Source organism: Pecten maximus, chromosome 7, assembly GCF_902652985.1.
Source record: "Pecten maximus chromosome 7, xPecMax1.1, whole genome shotgun sequence".
NCBI classification, from domain to species: Eukaryota; Metazoa; Mollusca; class Bivalvia; order Pectinida; family Pectinidae; genus Pecten; species Pecten maximus.
In genome coordinates this window covers 44,124,425-44,147,802 of record NC_047021.1, presented here as the reverse complement: position 1 = coordinate 44,147,802, position 23,378 = coordinate 44,124,425, and the positions used below count along the sequence as shown (strand labels likewise).

The window sequence follows — 23,378 nt, the reverse complement described above, 5'->3', positions numbered from 1 at the left end:
GTTTACAGGATGGAGTGAACGTTTACATGATTGAGTGACGTTTACATGACGTTCCTCCATTTTTTAATGACAAATGGAATCCTAAATCCTGTATAAAAAAGATTTCCAAGACATTGATCCTACAGGAATGAGTATGATGCATTAATGATGAATAGGGACTTTGTGAATTTCAGCAGTGCCTAGTCAAAAATGTAAAAAAAAATAAATAATAATAAAATTGATTTTAGAAATGGTGACACCAATAACATCACATCCATTGAGACTGAAAGGTAGGCATGCTTCAAGTGAAGGTCGAACAACCTCGTCGGAAAGCCGATGGTGTAGATACTGTAAATGTGTGGGACATTAAACTTCTAAACTGACTTCTGACCGTCCGTGAAGGGTAACAACCGTGAGGCAGTAGTAATGGCTGCTGCGCATGCGTAGTCTTATTGATCCTATGGGTATGATGGGATAACCTTGGAACACATCATATATCAATCCGGGCCAACAAGCATGATTAATAAACGTTGATATAACTTGCTCTACAACTGTTGTAAAATAAAATAGTTTAAACGCGTCCTTTAACTGTACACGTGTGTTTTACCAGTGAATATTGAAGGCAATGCCATCTTGACAAAATATACACCGATGACTTTGAATCGGCAATCGGGTCACAAAAACATGTTTGTCAACAACGTACAAGTACTCTTCTATCAAAGGACACGGTATTTAGTTACACACAAACAAACTGATGTCAAATAAAGACACAATGCTGTGACGTCATAAACACGTCACACAATAGGGATCCGTAAAAGCCTGATTTAACCTAATTCACTTTCAGAGTTTCCATCGCTATTTTCGCACGAATATAAGTTATGTCATACAATTCTAGATGTAATCTCTAGATCTGAAGGATAAGGACATATATCATAATTAAAGGCTTTTAATTGATTCAGTCCGGAATACTCATCCGTTATTATTTCTTCGTATCAATAATGTATAGATACATAAACAAAAATTAACACAAACAAGAAGATATATGTAATGAAAAAACGTTTATTCCCCATTTCAATAGAAATTCATGTATACCCTGCATAAGATTATGAAGGGATGTTGGAACACTTTTCATCTAAATCTTCAATAGTCTGTTCGTTTTAAGCTTAAAATTTAATTAGTTAACCAACAATACAATACAATTGTCGGGTCGCCATGTTGATTAAATCATGACAATTCCTGATTATAAAATACCATTATTTCGAAAATGAAAAATATTTTCCGTCATATATTTATATTAGAAAACAGCATTTAATTATGTCAAATATATATAATTATTTTATGATAATTCAATATATTTTAATAAGTCAGACAAAAATTGATACAGTAGAATAAGACGAATTCAAAGTGTTTCTGTGAATTTCATCTAAAAATCTGTAAAAGTTGAATACATTGTTATCGAATAAATAGTAAAATTTTCATATCGATGCCCCTAACAAAAAGTATAAAACTCTTAAAATGTATCTACAAATTCAAACATAGAAGTACACCAATGAATGTTTTACTTTCATGGCTCGGCAACAATACTGGCCGATAATAGCTGTAGTCACCGATTATCAGAGCAACACAGCTTGACATTACGTCGATAATATTTGGTCGCCGCCGATTATCAGAGAAAACACCGCGTAACATTACGTCGTCAATATCTGGTCGCCACGGACAGCTTGGAACAATACGTCGACAATATTTAGTCGCTGCCGATAATCAGAAACTATTTAGCGTAACAGTGCGTCGACAATATCTGGTCGCCGCCGATAGTCAGATACATCACATTGTGACATTACGTCGACGATATACAGTCGCCGCTGACACAGCGTAACATTACGTCGTCAATATATGGTCGCCGCCGATTATCAGAGACAGCACAGCGTGACATTACGTCGACAATATTTGATTTCCGCCGATAATCAGAAACATCACAGCGTAACATTACGTCGACAATATCCTGTCGCCGCCGATTATCAGAGAAAACACAGCGTAACATTACGTCGACAATATCTGGTCGCTGCCGATAATCAGAGACGCCATAGTGTAACATTACGTCGACAATATCTGGTCGCCGCTGACACAGCGTAACATTAAGTCGTCAATATCCGGTCGCCGCCAATAATCAGAAACATCACAGCGCGACATTATGTCGACAATATTTGATTTCCGCCCATTATCAGAAACATCACAGAGTGGCATTACGTCGCCAATACCTAGTCGCTACCGATAATCAGACACTATATAGCGTAACATTGCGTCGACAATATCTGGTCGCCGCCGATAGTCAGAGACGCCATAGTGTAACATTACGTCGACAATATTTGGTCGCCGCTGACACAGCGTAACATTAAGTCGTCAATATCCGGTCGCCGTCAATAATCAGAGACGCCATAGTGTAACATTAAGTCGTCAATATCCGGTCGCCGCCGATAATCAGAAACATCACAGCGCGACATTACGTCGACAATATACAGTCGCCGCTGACACAGGGTAACATTACGTCGTCAATATATGGTCGCCGCCGATTATCAGAGACAGCACAGCGTGACATTACGTCGACAATATTTGATTTCCGCCGATAATCAGAAACATCACAGCGTAACATTACGTCGACAATATCCTGTCGCCGCCGATTATCAGAGAAAACACAGCGTAACATTACGTCGACAATATCTGGTCGCTGCCGATAATCAGAGACGCCATAGTGTAACATTACGTCGACAATATCTGGTCGCCGCTGACACAGCGTAACATTAAGTCGTCAATATCCGGTCGCCGCCAATAATCAGAAACATCACAGCGCGACATTATGTCGACAATATTTGATTTCCGCCGATTATCAGAAACATCACAGCGTGGCATTACGTCGCCAATACCTAGTCGCTACCGATAATCAGACACTATATAGCGTAACATTGCGTCGACAATATCTGGTCGCCGCCGATAATCAGAGACGCCATAGTGTAACATTACGTCGACAATATCTGGTCGCCGCTGACACAGCGTAACATTAAGTCGTCAATATCCGGTCGCCGCCAATAATCAGAGGCGCCATAGTGTAACATTAAGTCGTCAATATCCGGTCGCCGCCGATAATCAGAAACATCACAGCGCGACATTACGTCGACAATAAGTGGGAACTTAAACATAGACATGAAAGACTGGAAACGGTAGACATAATTAAAACAATCTGTGACACTAGCTTTATCGGCCCTCCATTTGAATCATAGCTTAGAATTCTTGGCTATGGAAGTTTATGTGGCGTACAATTTCCAAGCAGAAAATTAGAGATTCTTAGCCGTGTCATTAAAAAAGGTTCTGTGTTGCTTTCTATAATTACAGAAGTTGTGGGGGAAAGTTCATTTATTACATATCTAGCATACTTTGTCATACTGCCATGTCATAAATATCACCAGACACATATACAGGTGTAATAGCACTATTATGACGTCATAAACAACTGACGTCATGATGACATGTAGTTTCTTTCGTGGAGGTACTTACCGCTCAAGTGCCCTGCCTTATAAGGAAATAAATTAGAGGGATGTGCTTATTTTCTCAATAATAGTTGGGGGATAAACAGAATCTAAAACTCGTCTCTCAGTGATATGGAATTCATTTCTCCTTTAAGGTTCATGATATATGAATGTATTACAACTACATCCATGTATAATCATGCTATTGGCATCCCCTTTCTCCCACAAGAACACATTTTTTTGTTTTAAATGTGGCTTTAGTGCCTTTAATTTTGCTTAGTATTCTAAAGTCAAACTTCAAATATTTAACTTCAAAATGATTAATTGACAAAGGGAAGGTTTGATCATAATTTTGAAAAGAAGGAATGCGCTGGATTGTTTTTATTTTGTTTGTCAAGTACATATGTCTGACCGCAGATATTTCGGCTTTTCTGTTTTCATTTTGTTGATTTTTAGGCGGTGATGCAGCAATATGATTCGTCGAAGTCGTAAAAATCTTAGATATTAACGAGAATGTGCACCATATAATCCATCGAGATCTGTCAAAAAGAAATTGCAAATAATGCATGTGTTGACTAACTCGCGGGCCTGACGTATAAAAACGTTTCTGTTGGAGTACAAGTTGCTTAGGGATATCATTATCAAAATATCGTCTTCAGATATAACTATAAAAATGTTATTCAAAATTGTTAAAAGCCATTTGTTATATAACCTATAAGGAAATTGAGATTTGATATTCACATTAACTCAGAAAACGATCCATCACCGCATAAAATATCATTATGATATCATTTCGTCCCATAGATCACATACAGAAAGCAGATACCTGCTTATATACAAAAACTTCTTTCGGAAAAGTTGCGATTTTTATTTCACCAATTACGACAAATTTTAATTATAGACAAAATATCACATATGTCCTAATGTAGATATCAGTCTTACTAATATGGGGAAAATATACATACGGTGGGATATCAGATACCTTTTGTAAATTTTCCCCATTTTTCATGGGTTTTCTGTTTTTAGCTTCAATTATATACATTTCATAACGTATAATGAAATAGAGATGGTTGCTAGAGTTGCAATTTGTACTTGAGTTTAGTTCAGCTATCAAATTTAGCTCAACTATCAACTTTTGCTCAACTATCAAATTTAGTTTAAATATCGAATCTATTTTAACTATCAAATTTAGTCCAACTATCAAATTTAGTTCAACTTTTTCCATGCATCATTATTAAAATCAAATATATTTCCCCACTTATTTTGAGCTAAAACCATGTTTTCTTATTTTATAAGTAGTTTGTAAAAATCTTGAGACCCCTTTTTCTGTTTAAAAATAATTTCTAAATCTAAAGGGATGATCGGGTATTGTGGGGTTCTGTTTAGGATAGGATAGTTATTAACAAACTCTTTTATGCTTCTAATTACTCCATGATATTGTAAATAGTTAGCTATGTTCCCATATATATTGCAAAATTCTTCAAATGAAAAGAAAGAACCATCACTTTTATCCTTAATTAGATCATTAATTATTATTATTCCTTTCTTAAACCAGTTTGGAAAAAAGATTACTTTTTCAACTTTCAAATTAAGCTCAACAGCAAATTTAGTTCAACATTTAAATTTAGCTCAACTATAAGATTCAGTTCAACTATCAAATTTAGTTCAACTTTCGAAGTTTGTCTGTTTCATTTGTCGACAAAGTTTACCTGATTGATATTGTCTGTGTGAATGAATATGTCTTTAACTTAACACCATCATATCAGTCATACATGTAAACCAGTAGATATCTTGAAAAATTGAAGATTGAAAATTATACTTTATTGACACGTTACAGGATCTGTATATTAAAATTATCTATCAATTTAATCACTTATTTCCAGCCATTTCTAGGACATGGAACATTCAACAACAGGCTATTTCCAGAACATGCTAAATGTAATAGGAAACTGTTTTTTTAGATGAAAAATTTCATCTTGGCCTGGTCGAATTCAGTGTTCGAAGAAATTATTTGTCTTAAAATCAGCTCAATTTATCACCCTATGAAATTAACAACAAAATTGATAATCCATAAGTGAGCTTTCAAAACAATTTTAGATTCTTTAATCTATAATTAAAGAAAAAACATTCGAAATAGTATTTCCAGACACAGCCAATCAGGAAGTCAATCTATACTTAGCGTTGCATTTTGTGGAAATCCCCAATCTATTTTTGGAATTTCAATGAAGATGAGTACCATGATGATTGTTTTACAATTTAATGACAAACTAAAATAGAACAATGCTCACCCACTGAAAGTATCACATTTGGTATCGCCTCTATTTACACTTAATGTTCGTAGTGAAATGACTTTTTTTTAAGAAATGAACAAATATATAGATAATTAACTTTCTCGGTTAGTGTTGGCATATCAACTTGAATGAAAATTGCGTAATAAATATATATTCAAAGTGCATATACACATCAACAATATTTACATGTGATACGAAAAATTCTGTGTAACACGGGAATTAAAATATTGTCAGTTTTTATATACACGTCATACGCATGCGCATCGTGATATGATGCTTGAGACATACATCCTGTATAAGGTCTTCCGTGGAGAGTGCGTGCGCATGCGCAATTCCCAGAAGGAAACACCACGGATGATCTGTGTAATATTCTTGCGTTTCCGGAATCAAAATCCACAGCAAATATCTTATACATATATCTATATAGTTCTACAAACATGAATATGTGGATATAACTGCGCATGCGCGATATTGCAGAGTACGGCAGCCCCTGAGAGATCTGCACCAATGTCACGTGATGCAGCACTTGTTTTCACGAACGTGTCTTTTAAAGCACACACTGAAACCCACACATGATAGTGCGATCTATAGATGTCTTCAGTCACGTGGTATTGAACCACTTCCGTTTCCGGTTACTGCATTCAGCTTCCGTTCCAGTCATTTTCATTTCAAATCACTTCCGTTCCCAATGACAATAAAGACTTTTCAGATGTTTTCAGTAACCACAAAAAATAACAATAGTATTTGTTATATATTTGGTAACCAAATAACAATTAAAAGCTCCATTTTGATCGCTATAGCAACAAGCATATAGATAGAGTTCCGTTTCCTGTTTGTAGTTTCAATACGGAGCTATACATAGTTCCATTTTTATCCCACGTCACCAAAATCAGCTTCTATAAGTTCGAAGCGTGCTTTGATATGAATCATACACATATTCAAAATTCCGAAATCCTTGATATGCGAGCACTATACAGAACGTCGATAGGAGGTAAAGTTTAACTTATCACGTTTTTTTTATTTATTTACTTACAAGTGTGTACATCGATCTCTCGTTCACATGATTTGCATTTTACATAGCAACACCAATAGAATTTACAGTGACATCTCTCAACAAGTCTCCGTTTGAATGTATTGTAGCCCCGCCCACAACACATGAGGTCACATCCGTCCATCCCTACAGAATTTCTATTACACTCACGACCCACTGTCCCTAAACTTCCGGTTGTTCGATTAGCGTTACAATAGTCCGGAGATTCGTCTAAATATATAATGTCTTCTTTTGTAGGTTTGTTGTATCTCTGAATTTTTCTCTTCAGCTTTGTTCCTCTCCTATTAAAGCGAACTTCACAGCTTCCATCATATCTGTCCTTTAGGCGGTTCCCGACATCCCGGAAACTCGGAAGCTGTTGCCAGCACGTGGTTAAGCTACAGGAACCGGAAACGCCATGACATTTACACGACACCTTGGCGTAGTTATAAACAGCCTAAAACACACAAAGATAAATGTTTATTGATAAAATCGAGCTACCAGCAGTCGATATTTTACATGCAAAAACAACAGTAAGTATGACGTTAAGCTGTTGATGTTAGATATAGACTGTTTTGGGACCAGAGTACTGAAAAACAATGGCACCAACTGTACAATATTCTGTAGTATTGACCAGTGCAATAGAAACCGAAGCTGTTACCTTAGTACAGAAAATGGCATGCATTGACTAATGTTTGATCTCAAGACCTTTTAAAGATATGACCAGCCACATACAAAAAAATCAAAATTTCTAAAATACATCAATTGTGTATTCAAAATCAGTATGAACAATGAAGAAAAAACATGATTTAAAAGCCATCTTTGTATTCGAAAGTCTGTCTATAAAGGTTCCTTGCTCTGGTTTCAAATGTAACACAGTGTTCTATGTAATTAAACTTGTATACAAATATCACCTCTCTATAAAGGTCACTTGTCTATGGTCCATTGAGTGACCGTTATAGACAGGGTTGACGGAATATATCTTTTAAAACATAATTCATTGTTTTTTGTTCATGCCGAATGGAAGCCAGTTTGTCTGTTGAAAACATGATGAATTCAAACTGACGTCACAATATGAATTCAAACTGACGTCACAATATCTTTCAGTCTGTACATTTTGATTTCACTGTCGATTTCATACACGTTGCAGGTGTGACTTGAGTTACCAGTGATTTGTATAACGCACGTGCTGTCAATCATATGTGATCATTCATTATCTAAGAAAATATTATTACTTCTCTATTTTTTTTCTAAATACTCATTTTTGGGGTAATGGATTTTGTTCGTGTCTCCGGCTGGCACGCCTGATAATAAAGATATTTTCAGTGAAATGTATTTTAGTACTGGCCAGGTGTAAGCTACCCGGAGGCTAGTTTCTGGGTAGTAGAATTATCACAGGGAAACGGAAATCGTTCTACTGTAGAAAGATGTCAATATTTAAAATAAAACATGTATATTGATTTTGTAGCAAACACCACTATGATTTATGGCGATGCGAGTAATTTCTCGTGTGTGAACATAATCTTGAAATTTCTAGGAAGGCTAAAAATATTTCGAGAACATAAACACTTTAATTTACTCGAGGTTGAAAAGCATTTTATGTGTCCTGTCCAGATACCGGTCCATATTTGCGGTATTTCGTAATACAATGATGACATTTTTTTTCAGAAATATATTTTTATGGGAGAATATGAAAAACATATATCATATTAGACATTAATATTTTAATTATTAAAACGTCAGTAAATTTAATCATTAAACTGTCATTAAAACTTAGATCAGTCGTACAAAAATGCACCCCATGTGACTTTGAATATAATCTATACAGAGTAAACAGATTTTTCAGCGTTTCTGTAAACTATTGTGATGGAAATATGCTCATAAAGTTAAAATGAATTTGATGAATTCTATGCAATAGTAAAATAAAATTTTATATATGGTAGTAAAATTTGTGTTGATTTTTTTCAAGAAATGGTGATGAATCGGGGTTTTTTTCATACAATAAAAAAAAATATGTGAAGGTGAGAAAAACCACAGTCCTTTAGGCCGATTGGGTTTGTGGTTAGCGATAGGTAATTCAAAGCACTAATATATTATAACTAATGATATCTATTAAAGTACAAGGCACAGCAAATCTATATAAAATATTTCATTTAAGCCGTGAATAAATATTTAAAATTCCTATCAAGTTTTATTATAATGAGTAATAGCTGTCCGAACATGCTGGACAGAGGGGGCATATCATTATCGCCGAACAAATCAAGGGACATAACTCGTGGGCACCAAACCGTGTCTGAAGGCCTAGAGCTGAAACCGTGTGGCATGGAAAACCATAGCTAGCCTGCCGTATTTATTATCAAAATACATGTCCGTACACACAACGGCTTTTATTTTTAAGAAAATAACATTATATTCGAGCATGTTTATTGATGTATAAGTATGGATATCACATTTGTATAGCCGAGAAGTCAGACACGTTTAGCGAGACCTAGGCTTGAATATTCACACTGCCCTACGGCCAGTCATTCAACAGTGTAACGGTTATTTCTTATCGTAAAAACGTGTGATTACAAACATAAAATGGACTGGCGGGTCTCAACGAATGTCTAAAACATTTACGTCGTAAAAAACCAACTGACCCTTGTACGTCCGAGGGAAAGTTTCCCCGCCGGGGCTGACGACTTCGCGAAATGTAATGTATGGTGGAGATTTGAATAGGGACAACACAAACAAATACGTTATAAAATAAACCTGTATTTAAACGTGTGTATTTTACTGACATAGATCTGAACAATTCTGAAAAGAAATTTCCATCAGAATGATTTATCAAAGAGATTTTTATCATTTATTCTCATAAATTATAGTCAATCAAAAAAGCCACGTTAAGTGTAGTTATCGCCGTGGATCTGCTAAACGAAACAAATTACGTTCATTTTATCGGTCATTCAGAGACGTCTCACAAATTTCTACCAATTTTCAGCAATAAAATTCTTTGACCCGTGTCTAGAATTAAAGATGGCCTTTTTGATATTTATTACGGGACGAAAAATGAGCGTATCACAGAATTGAACTTTCAAAAGTTATACAAATAAAAACCTGGTCACTATTTATCGCTAATGGCAGGCTTTTAACCCGATCTTTATTACAATCATCCGTTAATTTAATTAGAACTTCAAAATTTTGATGACCAATAGGTGGCGCTGTGATCGTGTGGTCAAGGCACGGATACAAAGGACACACGATTTAACAATCGGTCTTGTCATCAATGAATTGTCATTTTTACTGAATCGCAACAATATCAGCGTAAATGATAATAAAAAAGACTTCGGCAGAAAATCATTTTACAATTTTAAACTAACCCTGGTCGATTGATACGGTGCCGAGAGACACGACAAAATCGTAGTAAAATAAGAATCATAGGAAATAGAAGGCATACCTACGTAAAGTGTGACGTCACACAATATATAACGTCATAAATCATTTGATTTCAATCAGGAAGTAAATGAAATTTAGTGGTTTGAAATAGAAATGAAAAGTACTAATCTGAATGAGCTTTCAAATGAAATCGACATCAAAAACAGGATATGACGTCACTCAAATCAGCTGCTTCGTTACATAAAGTACACGCGGACGCACGTGTATGTGCAATGGCCGTACTAAAAATCACACATTTTTTTCATTATAAAGCAAGTGTGTATCATATGAATATAGAATCCTCATATTTATCAGATTATATTACTGCGCATGCGTACGCATTGGAGGCTGGAAATAAGAGCAAAGCGGAGAGAGGGGAATGGAACGGATGTTTTTAAATTACACAATATGGCAGCCATCTGCCTGAATCAGGGCACAGGGCATGCATTGCGATGTATCACGCAATATTAAACCAAATTAGAACCAATCATCAGAGCTCTGTAAGGGGAGTGCATGTGGTTAATGTTTTATTCTTTCGTCAATTTAACGTGTTCGCTCGATCAAAGCTATGATGTCGATTGCATTCATCAACACGCGCACAAGCCTATCAATGCTTGCTTTAAGTTGATGTTTGAAGATTTGGTAATATTGGCGAGAAACAGAGGTTAGAAATCTTAAGTGAAGATTCGTAAAACGTAACCATGATTAGTGATAGCGAAGAATGTTTGATGTAAATTTTGAAGAAAAAAAATTGTAAAAAGAGTGAAATTTGGACGCAAATAAACACCGATGTCTATTTCTTAGAGCATGTTACATTTCAACATTAGCACAGAGTCGACTTTGAAACAATTCTGTCAAATTCAAGACGTAAGCAATATGGAGTACATGATAAAAAAAATAGTTTGAATGATTGTTTTGATCAGAGTTCATGCCTGTGAAAAAAATACTTATATTTAACATAAATATCAATATAAACGTAGCAATGAGAGTGAAATGGTGTTGTCTGAGCAATAAAACGCCAGGTGAAATACCCTTATACTGAAATACAGGTTTAAAGGATAAAAAAATCATGAAATATAAAAAAAATAACACTGCTAAGTTTCAAATCGGTCAACCGCTCAGCTCTGCTCCAAATCTCAAATTTTAGACTGCAAAACACTTTGCCAAATTTCGATGATCGGCGTTTTAATTTGCAGTTAAACATTTAGTTGATAATTTGAAAGCTTCACTTCAGCATGTGATGTGAATAACATCTATGATATTTTGTGCACTTGCGTGGTTCCTTAAAGTCTAAAAAGAGAAATGATTTGGTAAAACCAAATTTCATTTAATCTTGTGATACTTGTCTTAAAAGTGGTGAGAGCATTGAGAGCCAATTTTTAAATACAAATAACATTCCTTGTCTCAAGCCATGTCGACGAGATAAAAAGACAGAACCTCGAAAATATTCCGAATATTTGGAATTTTTTATTTATCTCGATATGTTTCATATAATCTCGATATGTTAACCCCAATACTTCGATAAACCTCGAGATAATGTAGACTGAATGTATTCGTCCGAAAATATGTTTGAGTAGGTAATTTCTCCACACATCTCGGCCCTTCATAATGATCCAGGCGCGTTGAACTCAGAGGAAGTTTGGAGTTTCTGTGGAAAAGACATCTTCCCAATTCGTTTTAATTGACACGAGCTAATCCATTTAACAAATGTGAGTAAACCGAGCGTCCATATCACCATCCCATAACTACATGTATTCATTACATTCCCGAAAGTAAATAAATCTTGACGCTTCGCGCGTGGAATATCTATATATATATCATATACTCTCTGCCTGAGCATTCCCCTCTATATCCTTCCAACCAAATTACATATTTCTTAAAGTTTTCAGTTGACCCATAACCAATTATGCTAATGACCTGAAAGTACTAAATTGTGTAATTAGTTGATCCGACATAACAAACAACACTGAGACAGCGATCCTCCTACCGAGCGCTAGAGATACATGTATATAGACTTCGCCAATCTTGTGTTACATCTAAATGCCCCGCCGAGACCTTCGGGAGGGATTTTACGCCATAACGCTAATTCGTAAACGTGATTCATGAAATCATTTTCATTACTGAAACGTCAAAAAACTAACAACCAGTATTTATAATGAAAAGATATGCTGTTTTATTGGATAAAATCACAGTGTGAGCTAGGAGAGAGGCATCCCACGGCTTGAACGCTCTTGAAAACACGTGTTTTAAACTTTAGAACGAATCGTGCATGCCTGAGGGTGATTATCAACAACGGATGATGCGTTGATATTTAATATAATCTTATACACAGCAACTGATATGTGTTACATATAGTTTTAATTACTTCCAAGACATTTTTTTATCTTAATACTAATTTTGTGTTATCGGAAAAACCTTATCGGGCCGGTAAACTCGCTAAAACTCGATTGTTTTTCAAATGAAATGATTATCATTTTTCGAAGTGAGATATTATTTTATGTTTACACGAATGATTTGTCAGGTGCGAAAATACATTTAATGTCTTTTTCTTTTACAACAAAAATCATTTTCTATTAAAAGAGAGATAAAGACATCAACTTAAACTCTATTTAAAAATTCTCATCTAGTATTTATCGATGAAAACTTAATATGATAGAAATGAAGTATTTATAAACAGACAAAAATGAAGTACATATAAATAAACAAAATACAAAGATAAAAACAAAATGGAGGGAGAACTGACGATCATGGCAGTCTTAATCAAATGATTATACAGACAGGCCCCTGTTTCCCGCCATCTTACTCGAGTCGTCTGCTCGGATGCGCCCTTTCATACTTAAAGGTCTACGTTCACATTTAAAGGGAATTGTAGAGGTTACATCATAATGTCGACGCTAACAGGGGACATTTATCTCTCGTGTGGCAGTTGCATCCATGTAGGTTGTTGTCACAATGTTTATTTTTCCATTTTACGCAGACAGCGTCTGTTTATCAGTGGGTAAGGAGTGTGATGGTAATTTCGTCTGTCCCGAAGCACGAGTTTCCGTCAGGAGACGACTCGATGGCGATAAATGACCACAGTCATGCAGTTCGATTGACAGGCTGGCGCTCAAAGCCTGGTCAGCGTACATTGGCCACAAAGAAAAACGCATGTCGTAATTATCTGAATGGTATGGTCCAAATTAAGGAGGACTGATCGAAAAATGTTAATTGGTATATCTGTACTGCCAGGAGAGGCGATGTAAGGAAGAGGGGTAAACGTGAAAAACCTTATAAAGCCGAGCACGCGTTATTAGCACAGACATATAGCCCCGGTATGTGTCGTTATTACAGACATATAGCCCCGGTATGTGTCGTTATTACAGACATACAGCCCGGTACGTGTCGTTATTACAGACATATAGCCCTGGTATGTGTCGTTATTACAGACATATATCCCGGTATGTGTCGTTATTACAGACATATAGCCCGGTACGTGTCGTTATTACAGACATAGCCCCGGTACGTGTCGTTATTACAGACATATAGCCCCGGTACGTGTCGTTATTACAGACATAGCCCCGGTACGTGTCGTTATTACAGACATATAGCCCCGGTATGTGACGTTATTACAGACATATAGCCCCGGTATGTGTCGTTATTACAGACATATAGCCCGGTATGTGACGTTATTACAGACATATAGCCCCGGTATGTGTCGTTATTACAGACATATAGCCCCGGTATGTGTCGTTATTACAGACATACAGCCCGGTACGTGTCGTTATTACAGACATATAGCCCGGTATGTGTCGTTATTACAGACATACAGCCCGGTATGTGTCGTTATCACAGACACATAGCCCGGTATGTGTCGTTATTACAGACATATAGCCCCGGTATGTGTCGTTATTACAGACATATAGCCCCGGTATGTGTCGTTATTACAGACATATAGCCCGGTATGTGACGTTATTACAGACATATAGCCCCGGTATGTGTCGTTATTACAGACATATAGCCCGGTATGTGACGTTATTACAGACATATAGCCCCGGTATGTGTCGTTATTACAGACATATAGCCCCGGTATGTGTCGTTATTACAGACATATAGCCCGGTATGTGACGTTATTACAGACATATAGCCCCGGTATGTGTCGTTATTACAGACATATAGCCCGGTATGTGTCGTTATTACAGACATATAGCCCGGTACGTGTCGTTATTACAGACATATAGCCCCGGTACGTGTCGTTATTACAGACATATAGCCCGGTATGTGTCGTTATCACAGACATATAGCCCGGTATGTGTCGTTATTACAGACATAAAGCCCCGGTATGGGTCGTTATTACAGACATATAGCCCGGTACGTGTCGTTATTACAGACATATAGCCCCGGTATGGGTCGTTATTACAGACATATAGCCCGGTACGTGTCGTTATTACAGATATATAGCCCGGTATGGGTCGTTATTACAGACATATAGCCCGGTACGTGTCGTTATTACAGACATACAGCCCGGTATGTGTCGTTATTACAGATATATAGCCCGGTATGGGTCGTTATTACAGACATATAGCCCGGTACGTGTCGTTATTACAGACATACAGCCCGGTATGTGTCGTTATTACAGACATATAGCCCGGTATGTGTCGTTATCACAGACATATAGCCCGGTATGTGTCGTTATTACAGATATATAGCCCGGTATGGGTCGTTATTACAGACATACAGCCCGGTATGTGTCGTTATTACAGATATATAGCCCGGTATGGGTCGTTATTACAGACATATAGCCCGGTACGTGTCGTTATTACAGACATACAGCCCGGTATGTGTCGTTATTACAGACATATAGCCCGGTATGTGTCGTTATCACAGACATATAGCCCGGTATGTGTCGTTATCACAGACATATAGCCCGGTATGTGTCGTTATTACAGACATATAGCCCGGTATGTGTCGTTATCACAGACATATAGCCCGGTACGTGTCGTTATTACAGACATATAGCCCCGGTATGTGTCGTTATCACAGACATAGCCCCGGTATGTGTCGTTATTACAGACATATAGCCCCGGTATGTGTCGTTATTACAGACATATAGCCCCGGTATGTGTCGTTATTACAGACATATAGCCCCGGTATGTGTCGTTATTACAGACATATAGCCCGGTACGTGTCGTTATTACAGACATACAGCCCGGTACGTGTCGTTATTACAGACATATAGCCCGGTATGTGTCGTTATTACAGACATATAGCCCCGGTATATGTGTCGTTATCACAGACATATAGCCCGGTATGTGTCGTTATTACAGACATATAGCCCGGTATGTGTCGTTATCGCAGACATATAGCCCGGTATGTGTCGTTATCACAGACATATAGCCCCGGTATGTGTCGTTATTACAGACATATAGCCCCGGTATGTGTCGTTATCACAGACATATACATGTAGCCCGGTATGTGTCGTTATTACAGACATATAGCCCGGTACGTGTCGTTATTACAGACATATAGCCCGCTACGTGTCGTTATTACAGACATATACATGTAGCCCGGTATGTGTCGTTATTACATACATAGCCCAGTACGTGTCGATCGATCACCCGAACAAAGTTTCGTGCCAATTGACTTATTTTTATCACATATTTTTGTATGGTGCATAATTAAATGATTTCAATGATAATGTTATTTGTCAATTCGTCAGAACTTGGGTGTGTTCGCTCTTCATAGACCTGCCACATAGTTATGTTAATTATGACGGATCTCCATTACTTCACGACCCTATACATATCATTAAAAATCGCAAAGATGTTCAGCTACCGAGCAGGCCAGTAACTATTATCACTTTTGAACTGTTCAGCACATTTTTTTATGATTTCAGCTCACAACTACGTATTAATTAAACTATTTTTAGTCCTTTCTTTGCACATTTTTTCGTCTTGCGCCATTTTTGAATATTTAACTGCGAATCGTATCTGAAATATGTACAGTCATGATGTGTCAAATTTTAATTTTCAAAATTCAGAATTTATTCTGCATATTTTGCACGAATTTAATTACGTTTAGCAGTGAATATTAGCATCATATTTTGAAATGTTTTCCTGAAGTGTATTTCATTAGCATTTGATGTATATCAAAATGTAAATAATTCTATCGAAATGATATATCAAAGTAATTTTCAAATTTAATTGTAAATTTAAAAAAAAAAAAACTTGTCCTAAGGACTCCCCAACGCTGGCTTTTGATTGACTAACTTTGCTGGGGAATGAAATTTGTTGAAAAGGGAAAACAAGTTTTTCTTCCAATTAATATAAAAATTAACTTCAAAACTGAAAATCCATTGTCTTTTCAAAAACACAAACAAACAATAAAACAACATAAGAAAACAACAAGATTCTATAAGTATCATTTGAACGTTGTATTATAATGATGTATTCTAAATATCATGTTCTCTTCAAATATTACAACAAACATGGAAAAGTCTCTACACTGAAATGTATTGTAATCGGTCGGATATATTTGTCCAAAGAAGATTTAGTTAGACATTTTGGATCAATAAAAGAATTACATTTTATGATTAATGACAGGTAATCTGTAAAAACCACAGCTCAGTGCGAGTAAATAAATCTTATTATGTAGTAAATTAGTAGACTCCGTGTTTTTTCTCCCGTTTTTCACTAACACACAGGTGTTAGGCAGATATTTTGAGTCGCTCCACAGCGGGGGACGAAATGACTTATGGATCGCTAGGCTATCTTGTCCCATTTTTCAATAAACCAAACAAGATAAGTTTCTAGAGGGGATTTAAATTCATTCTTAACAAAAAATTCAAAAGATGAGTTATGACCTATTTATATAGACTAGTCAATTTGTATGAGTGAGCGACGGCCATGATGATTTAATGTAGGAAATTGAGGTTATCGTTTGTAAAATGAGGACCGCTTAGACTGTAATTTGTTTAAATGCTCTTATCTCAGAGTTTGAGCTGAATTACATATGTATAAATGTTTTGAACAGAATTATTATCTCAAAAACTTCTGCCACTATGGTTTGTGATTTTCTGCAATAGAAATACATTAAAGATACACGTTCTGGAAAAAAAAGTTTGCCTACACTTCATAATTTTTTTTCCGAAATATGACATGGCCATTTCTGGAGTTATAAAGCAACCGTTGCCAAACTCATCGCAGTAATTTCCTCTTTCTTCGGGTTTTAAGGAAGTCTATAGCTCATCAACAGCTAGAGGATCTTTCGAAGAGAAATATCATTGTTAAGATTCGATTGAAGATTATAGTCATTTTAGACGTATCCATATTTGTGATAGTTTAACTACAAGCTACAGTTTTGAGCAAAACATACATGTGAGGTCATTCTAAGGTCATCCTAGTACACATATGAAACTGTAGTCGTGCTCAAATGCACATTTTGTGCTCAGACTCGAATACTTTTGGTGATAAGTCCGATATCTGAATTAGATTAGTATCGTTTCAATGATCTGAAGGAATTTCGGAACGAGTTCAAGTAAAATATTATTGAAGATGTTTATGTTTTTTGTTGTTTGTTTGTTGTTGTTGTTTTTTTTTTTTTAACTTTTTCATGAGTTTTAAAAAAATGGCCGAGCGCAAATTTCGTGTTCAGAATGATTTCATGAATATGAGCCTATGTGGGTCTTATTTTCCTAACGCTTACTTCACTCATATGTTGCGCAAGTTTTACAATAGTCTATGGTTCGAATCACGGAGGGGCCGCGGTGGCTCAGTGGTTAAGGTGTCCCGACGCTTTGTCACTAGCCCTCCACCTCTGGGTTATGAGTTCGAAACCCACGTGGGCAGTTGCCAGGTACTGACCGTAGGCCGGCGGTTTTTCTCCCGGTACTCCGGCTTTCCTCCACCTCCAAACCTGGGACGTCCTTAAATGGCCCTGGCTGTTAATGGGACGTTAAACCAAATAAACCAATCGAATCACGGTTAAGGCCAAACGTCTGTGTCGTGTCTTGTTTTAAATGGTATATAAGCCGTTTGAACCTATCGTCGGTTGATTCAAATATAAGAACATGCGCCTTTAATACTTCTTTGAGAGATATTGGAAATATTTGCACTTAAAATAAGTGAATATGATATTTCTTTGGAAATATGTCAAAAGGGACAGATTTTCTATAACGTCTATAAGTGCACGCTCCCGAAAAAACATTGCGTCCGGAATGTGTATTATATATATATAGATATAGATAACCATTCATTTTTAATCAGCAGATGGGCCCTTAGAACAGGTTGAAAGAGTTTATGCTTTTGTCTTTTTCCTCGGTCCAGTAGATTGAGTGACAAACACGCGAATTCGTCGGGCATATTCAGTAAATTAATGTTAATTATTTACGGTATTGATAATTACATCTGCAATTTGAACCCATTCACCACTCTTAAAATTCTCCCAGGAGAATTTCGTTCTCTTTGTGACACGAGAAAAACAAAACATACGTTTTATATCAGATGTCCTTTAACAATATTTTCGTCATGAATAATACAGAGCTTTGCGATTTTGCTCTTCTATGAAGTGTGACCGGGTCTTTGCTATAGTCAAGCCACGCGCCAGTGCACGTCCTGTAATACCGTGCTGAGTAATACATTTTAATTTGTCGATTTAAGATAAATAAAGAAATACATAAAATCCTATCTTTTCCCGAGATCGCGTTTCACAGTCTGAAAAAGACGAACTAATTACAAGCAAATACTATGTGTGAGACTGCCAATACATCGTCTGAAAAAAACACATTTTCTATTTAAATTGTAACTTTCAATCCACGTAAATTAGCTATATTCTTGATAAGTTGACAAAACAATCTTGCAAGGTTGTAATTTCCACCGTCCATTATTGGTGACACTCAGAAATATGCTCTCGGTTTGAACATTCTCATGAGATAAATAGGTGCGCTGTCCAATGTAACGGCTGCCATACCCGCTATAGAACAATAGATACTCGGGCCCAGACACGATAGCACCGTCATACCTTTCTTTTGTGGAGTTTGTGAGATAGCCATGGACAGGATTTATAGTGCTGTATGACACAATGTTACAGAGAATTGCCTTGTTTTTTGTTTTTATTTTTTATTTTTTATTTTTGTAATATCATAAGCGGTACATGTAATTCACCGCTGTTTCGAAAACTCGCTCTATAATAGACAAGTTCCGACGTTGAACCGCAAAGAAATCTAATCAACAAACCTGCATGGTTTCATTCTTATTTATTTATTTATTTATTTATTAGTGGCTTTCTTATAAAACAGAATCAATTCTTTCTTAACAAAATGAACATTATCGAGAAAAATGTGTCCATTAGCTTGCTGTTAAGATTATTGGACATTAACATAAGCATCTACTGTCTATTCCGAGAATTCGTGAAGGCACTTGGCGACCTAACACACACTCTTGTTAGGCTACTAGGAATACAGCTGCCTTTCAGACAAGCAATAGTTTTTCCGGCGCGGAAACACTAAACATGGATACCGTTCCGAGATGGAAGCCTATATCCCTGGCCTGCCGCAGTAGTGAAACAAGTTAAGTGGAAAGATAATTTCAACTGCGCAATCGCGCGGAAAATCAAGTGAATGCGCAGGCCGGTCAGATTTTGACACCTCGGCATTAATCTATAGATCGTCAATCCCCTCGAGGGAAGCCGACCTGGACAATATTGAGATTCGTTTTATGACCGTTATTATTTCTCTCCTATAAAGATTCGTGTCAGATTTATCTCCCGTGTCTGATAGTATTTGGATAAAGGTCAAGGACAAAGTTGGCACGTGAATTCCCCATTGAGCATGCGCTAAGAGGACATTATTGAACTCGCTCAATTTAGATAAAGTGTATATAAATATTGAATATGATTGGTTTTGTTATCCAAATTTTGCTTGCTATAGGCTACTGAATGGTTGAACTGCAGCTGATGTGTGACAACCAGATGATAGCAATTGATCTACATGTTTGATTTAGGGAAGATTGCCGTAAAATGTGAACCTTCAAAGAAGTGTCCCCTTAGAAGAATGTACAGAAACCCTTTGGGATTCAGGTTGGCACACGTTCGGGGCGACATTTGGTTCGGGGCGACACGCGGTTCATGGTGACACGGTTCAGGGTGGAACACGGCTCAGAGTGGCACACGGTTCAGACTGGCACACGACTCAGGGTGGCACACGGTCAGACTGGCACACGACTCAGGGTGGTACACGGTTTAGGATGGCACACGCTTCAGTATATGGCACACGTTCAAGATGCCAACCATAGAGCCATCATAGAATACCAACGCGATGCCTACTCTCTAAGCTTTCTCTAGATATCTACTTCTGAACGTACGGGAGTTACGATAAATCTCCCGGTCTCAGCCTGTGGCAGGACTCATTTAACGGGATATGCTGAGCTGTTACTCTTCATTAACGAAAAAAGAATTCAACATATGAAGTAAGTCGTCAACCGACCTACCAAAAACTGTATTCAACAGTAAAGAGATGGTCTGATGATTGTTGATGTACAGGGACCAGACTGTGCCAGAGCCATAGTGTGAAATATGCTGCGGTAGGGCCACAGTGTAAAATATGCTGTGTTAGGGCCACAGCGTAAAATATGCTGTGTTAGAGCAACAATGTAAAATATGCTGCGTTAGGGTCATAGTGTAAAATATACTGCGTTAGGGCCACAGTGTAAAATATTCTGCGTTAGGGCCACAGTGTAAAACATACTGCGTTAGGGCCACAAAGTAAAATATGTTGCGTTAGGGCCAGAGTGTAAAATATGCTGCGTTAGGGCCACAGTGTAAAATATGCTGCGTAAGGGCCACAGTGTAGAATATGCTGCGTTAGGACCATAGTGTAAAATATACTGCGTTAGGGCCACAGTGGAAAATATGCTACGTTAGGGCCACAGTGTAAAATATACTGCGTTAGGGCCATAATGTAAAATAAACTGCGTTAGGGCCACAGTGTAAAATATGCTACGTTAGGGCCACAGTGTAAAATATACTGCGTTAGGGCCATAATGTAAAATATACTGCGTTAGGGCCATAATGTAAAATATACTGCGTTTAGGGCCATAGTGTAAAATATACTGCGTTAGGGCCACAGTGTAAAATATACTGCGTTAGGGCCACAGTGTAAAATATGCTTCGTTAGGGCCACAGTGTAAAATATACTGCGTTATGGCCACGTGTAAAATATGCTTCGTTAGGGCAACAGTGTAAAATATACTGCGTTAGGGCCACAGTGTAAAATATGCTGTGTTAGGGCCATAGTGGAAAATATACTGCGTTAGGGCCACAGTGTAAAATATGCTGTGTTAGGGCCACAGTGTAAAATATACTGCGTTAGGGCCACAGTGTCAAATATACTGCGTTCTATACGACAGTAAACTATTAAAATTTCAGGTACTGAGAGTGTAAATGACAGCAACCCTTACTTCGATATATTTAACTAGTGTACAATTGCTGTTGCTGTCGTCGTCGTCGTCGTCGTTGTCGTCGTCGTCGTTGTCGTCGTCGTCGTCGTCGTCGTTGTCGTCGTCGTTGTCGTCGTCGTTCAATATAATGAAAATAAAATCTTCCCTTTGATAACTTATTATAATCATAATATATTCCACAAACCATCGTTGATTGTTTGTTTGTTTTTATTCATCAATTTAGTTTTGGCTTGATGTATACAGTTGAAAAAGTACTTTTCATGTATGAGCTTTACTTATGTATGTAAGACAAATGAAATCGTGCATACCGACATACACGTTGGGATTCCGTTCCCCCTCCCCAGCTCTACTGTTGATCGCTACCAGATACAGGTGAGCTCGGGCCGACCCAGACACGTGTTAACTCCAGTTGAAGTTTTGACGTTTGGAGCCCCAAACTGACATTTTTCATGAATTTATTTAAATCACTCACTGTGTGTGTCATCTTAGTCTAGAGTGTTCAAAGTCAGCGTTTAAAGCTACCCAATCCAGGCCTGAATGGAAGTGCCTTGACAGAAACGTAACTAGAGTCAGCATCAGCAATCATTCCTACATAAAACTGACATGCTCTTACCTCCTATAAACTGTACAGTTACGGAAAGCCCGGTTACCTTCTCACCGAGCCGAACGTTTAGGAACCCAGTACTCAACAGGAGAGTTTTATTAAAGATACCAGTTGTGGTATTCCATAGCTTCATTTCATTTTAGTCTAGTTATGTGCGGAAATGCTGGTTTAAACAAGGAATATGCCTTGCTAAAGACTAAAATGTAAGTTTAAACTAGGCATATACTTTTAATTGATTTTTATAAGCGAAGCAGACTCGTCGGATGTGGAGAAATTCAGTGTGATGGGCCAGTCGATCATAAAATGTCTATAAACCAAGTCTTATTTCGGCGAAACAAAAGTAGGTAACTCGATATGGCCGTGTTCGTATAACGCTATCAAACCTCATTCATATTTGTTACTACAACTTTTTTGTTATCGTACTGTAATGCAAAATTGAAATATTAAAATATGAAAATACGAGACTTTAATTGTCTGCCTTTAAATTGACGATTAGATTTTGGGAGGGGGAGGGGGAACACGTGTCGATTACAGAATAACACACGTGTCTCTCAACGCTTAGATAACTCTAATTGTCTAATTTGATATCTCTCAATATGTCAGTGGAAACAGCGTGAAATAAGGTCACCGTCATTACGGTTACAGCAGGTACCAGACGTATACAGGGTTACAGCAGATACCAGACATATACAGAGTTACAGCAGACACCAGACATATACAGAGTTACAGCAGACACCAGACATATACGGAGTTACAGCAGACACCAGACATATAGAGTTACAGCAGACACCAGACATATACAGAGTTGCAGCAGACACCAGACATATACAGAGTTACAGCAGACACCAGACATATACAGAGTTACAGCAGACACCAGACATATACAGAGTTACAGCAGACAACAGACATATACAGAGTTACATCAGACACCATACATATACAGAGTTACAGCATACACCAGACATATACAGAGTTACAGCAGACAACAGACATATACAGAAGCTTACAGAGACATATACAGAGTTACATGTTTACAGCAGACCAGGACCTATACAGATTACAGCAGACACCAGGACATATACAGAGTACAGCAGACACCGGACCTAT

General features: G+C 37.2%; 1 protein-coding gene across 2 annotated transcripts in view; it reads right to left on the bottom strand.

The window, feature by feature from the left end:
* Nucleotides 1–5,302: 5,302 nt before the first annotated feature.
* Nucleotides 5,303–23,378, bottom strand: part of LOC117330945 (protein Wnt-5b-like) — a 62,438-nt gene continuing 44,362 nt past the window's right edge. For both annotated transcript variants that reach the window (XM_033889520.1, XM_033889519.1), the window contains one exon: nt 5,303–7,278. In XM_033889520.1, the coding sequence (XP_033745411.1) occupies nt 6,817–7,278 (462 nt within the window). In that variant the 3' untranslated portion in view covers nt 5,303–6,816. The remainder of the gene's footprint in view (nt 7,279–23,378) is intronic.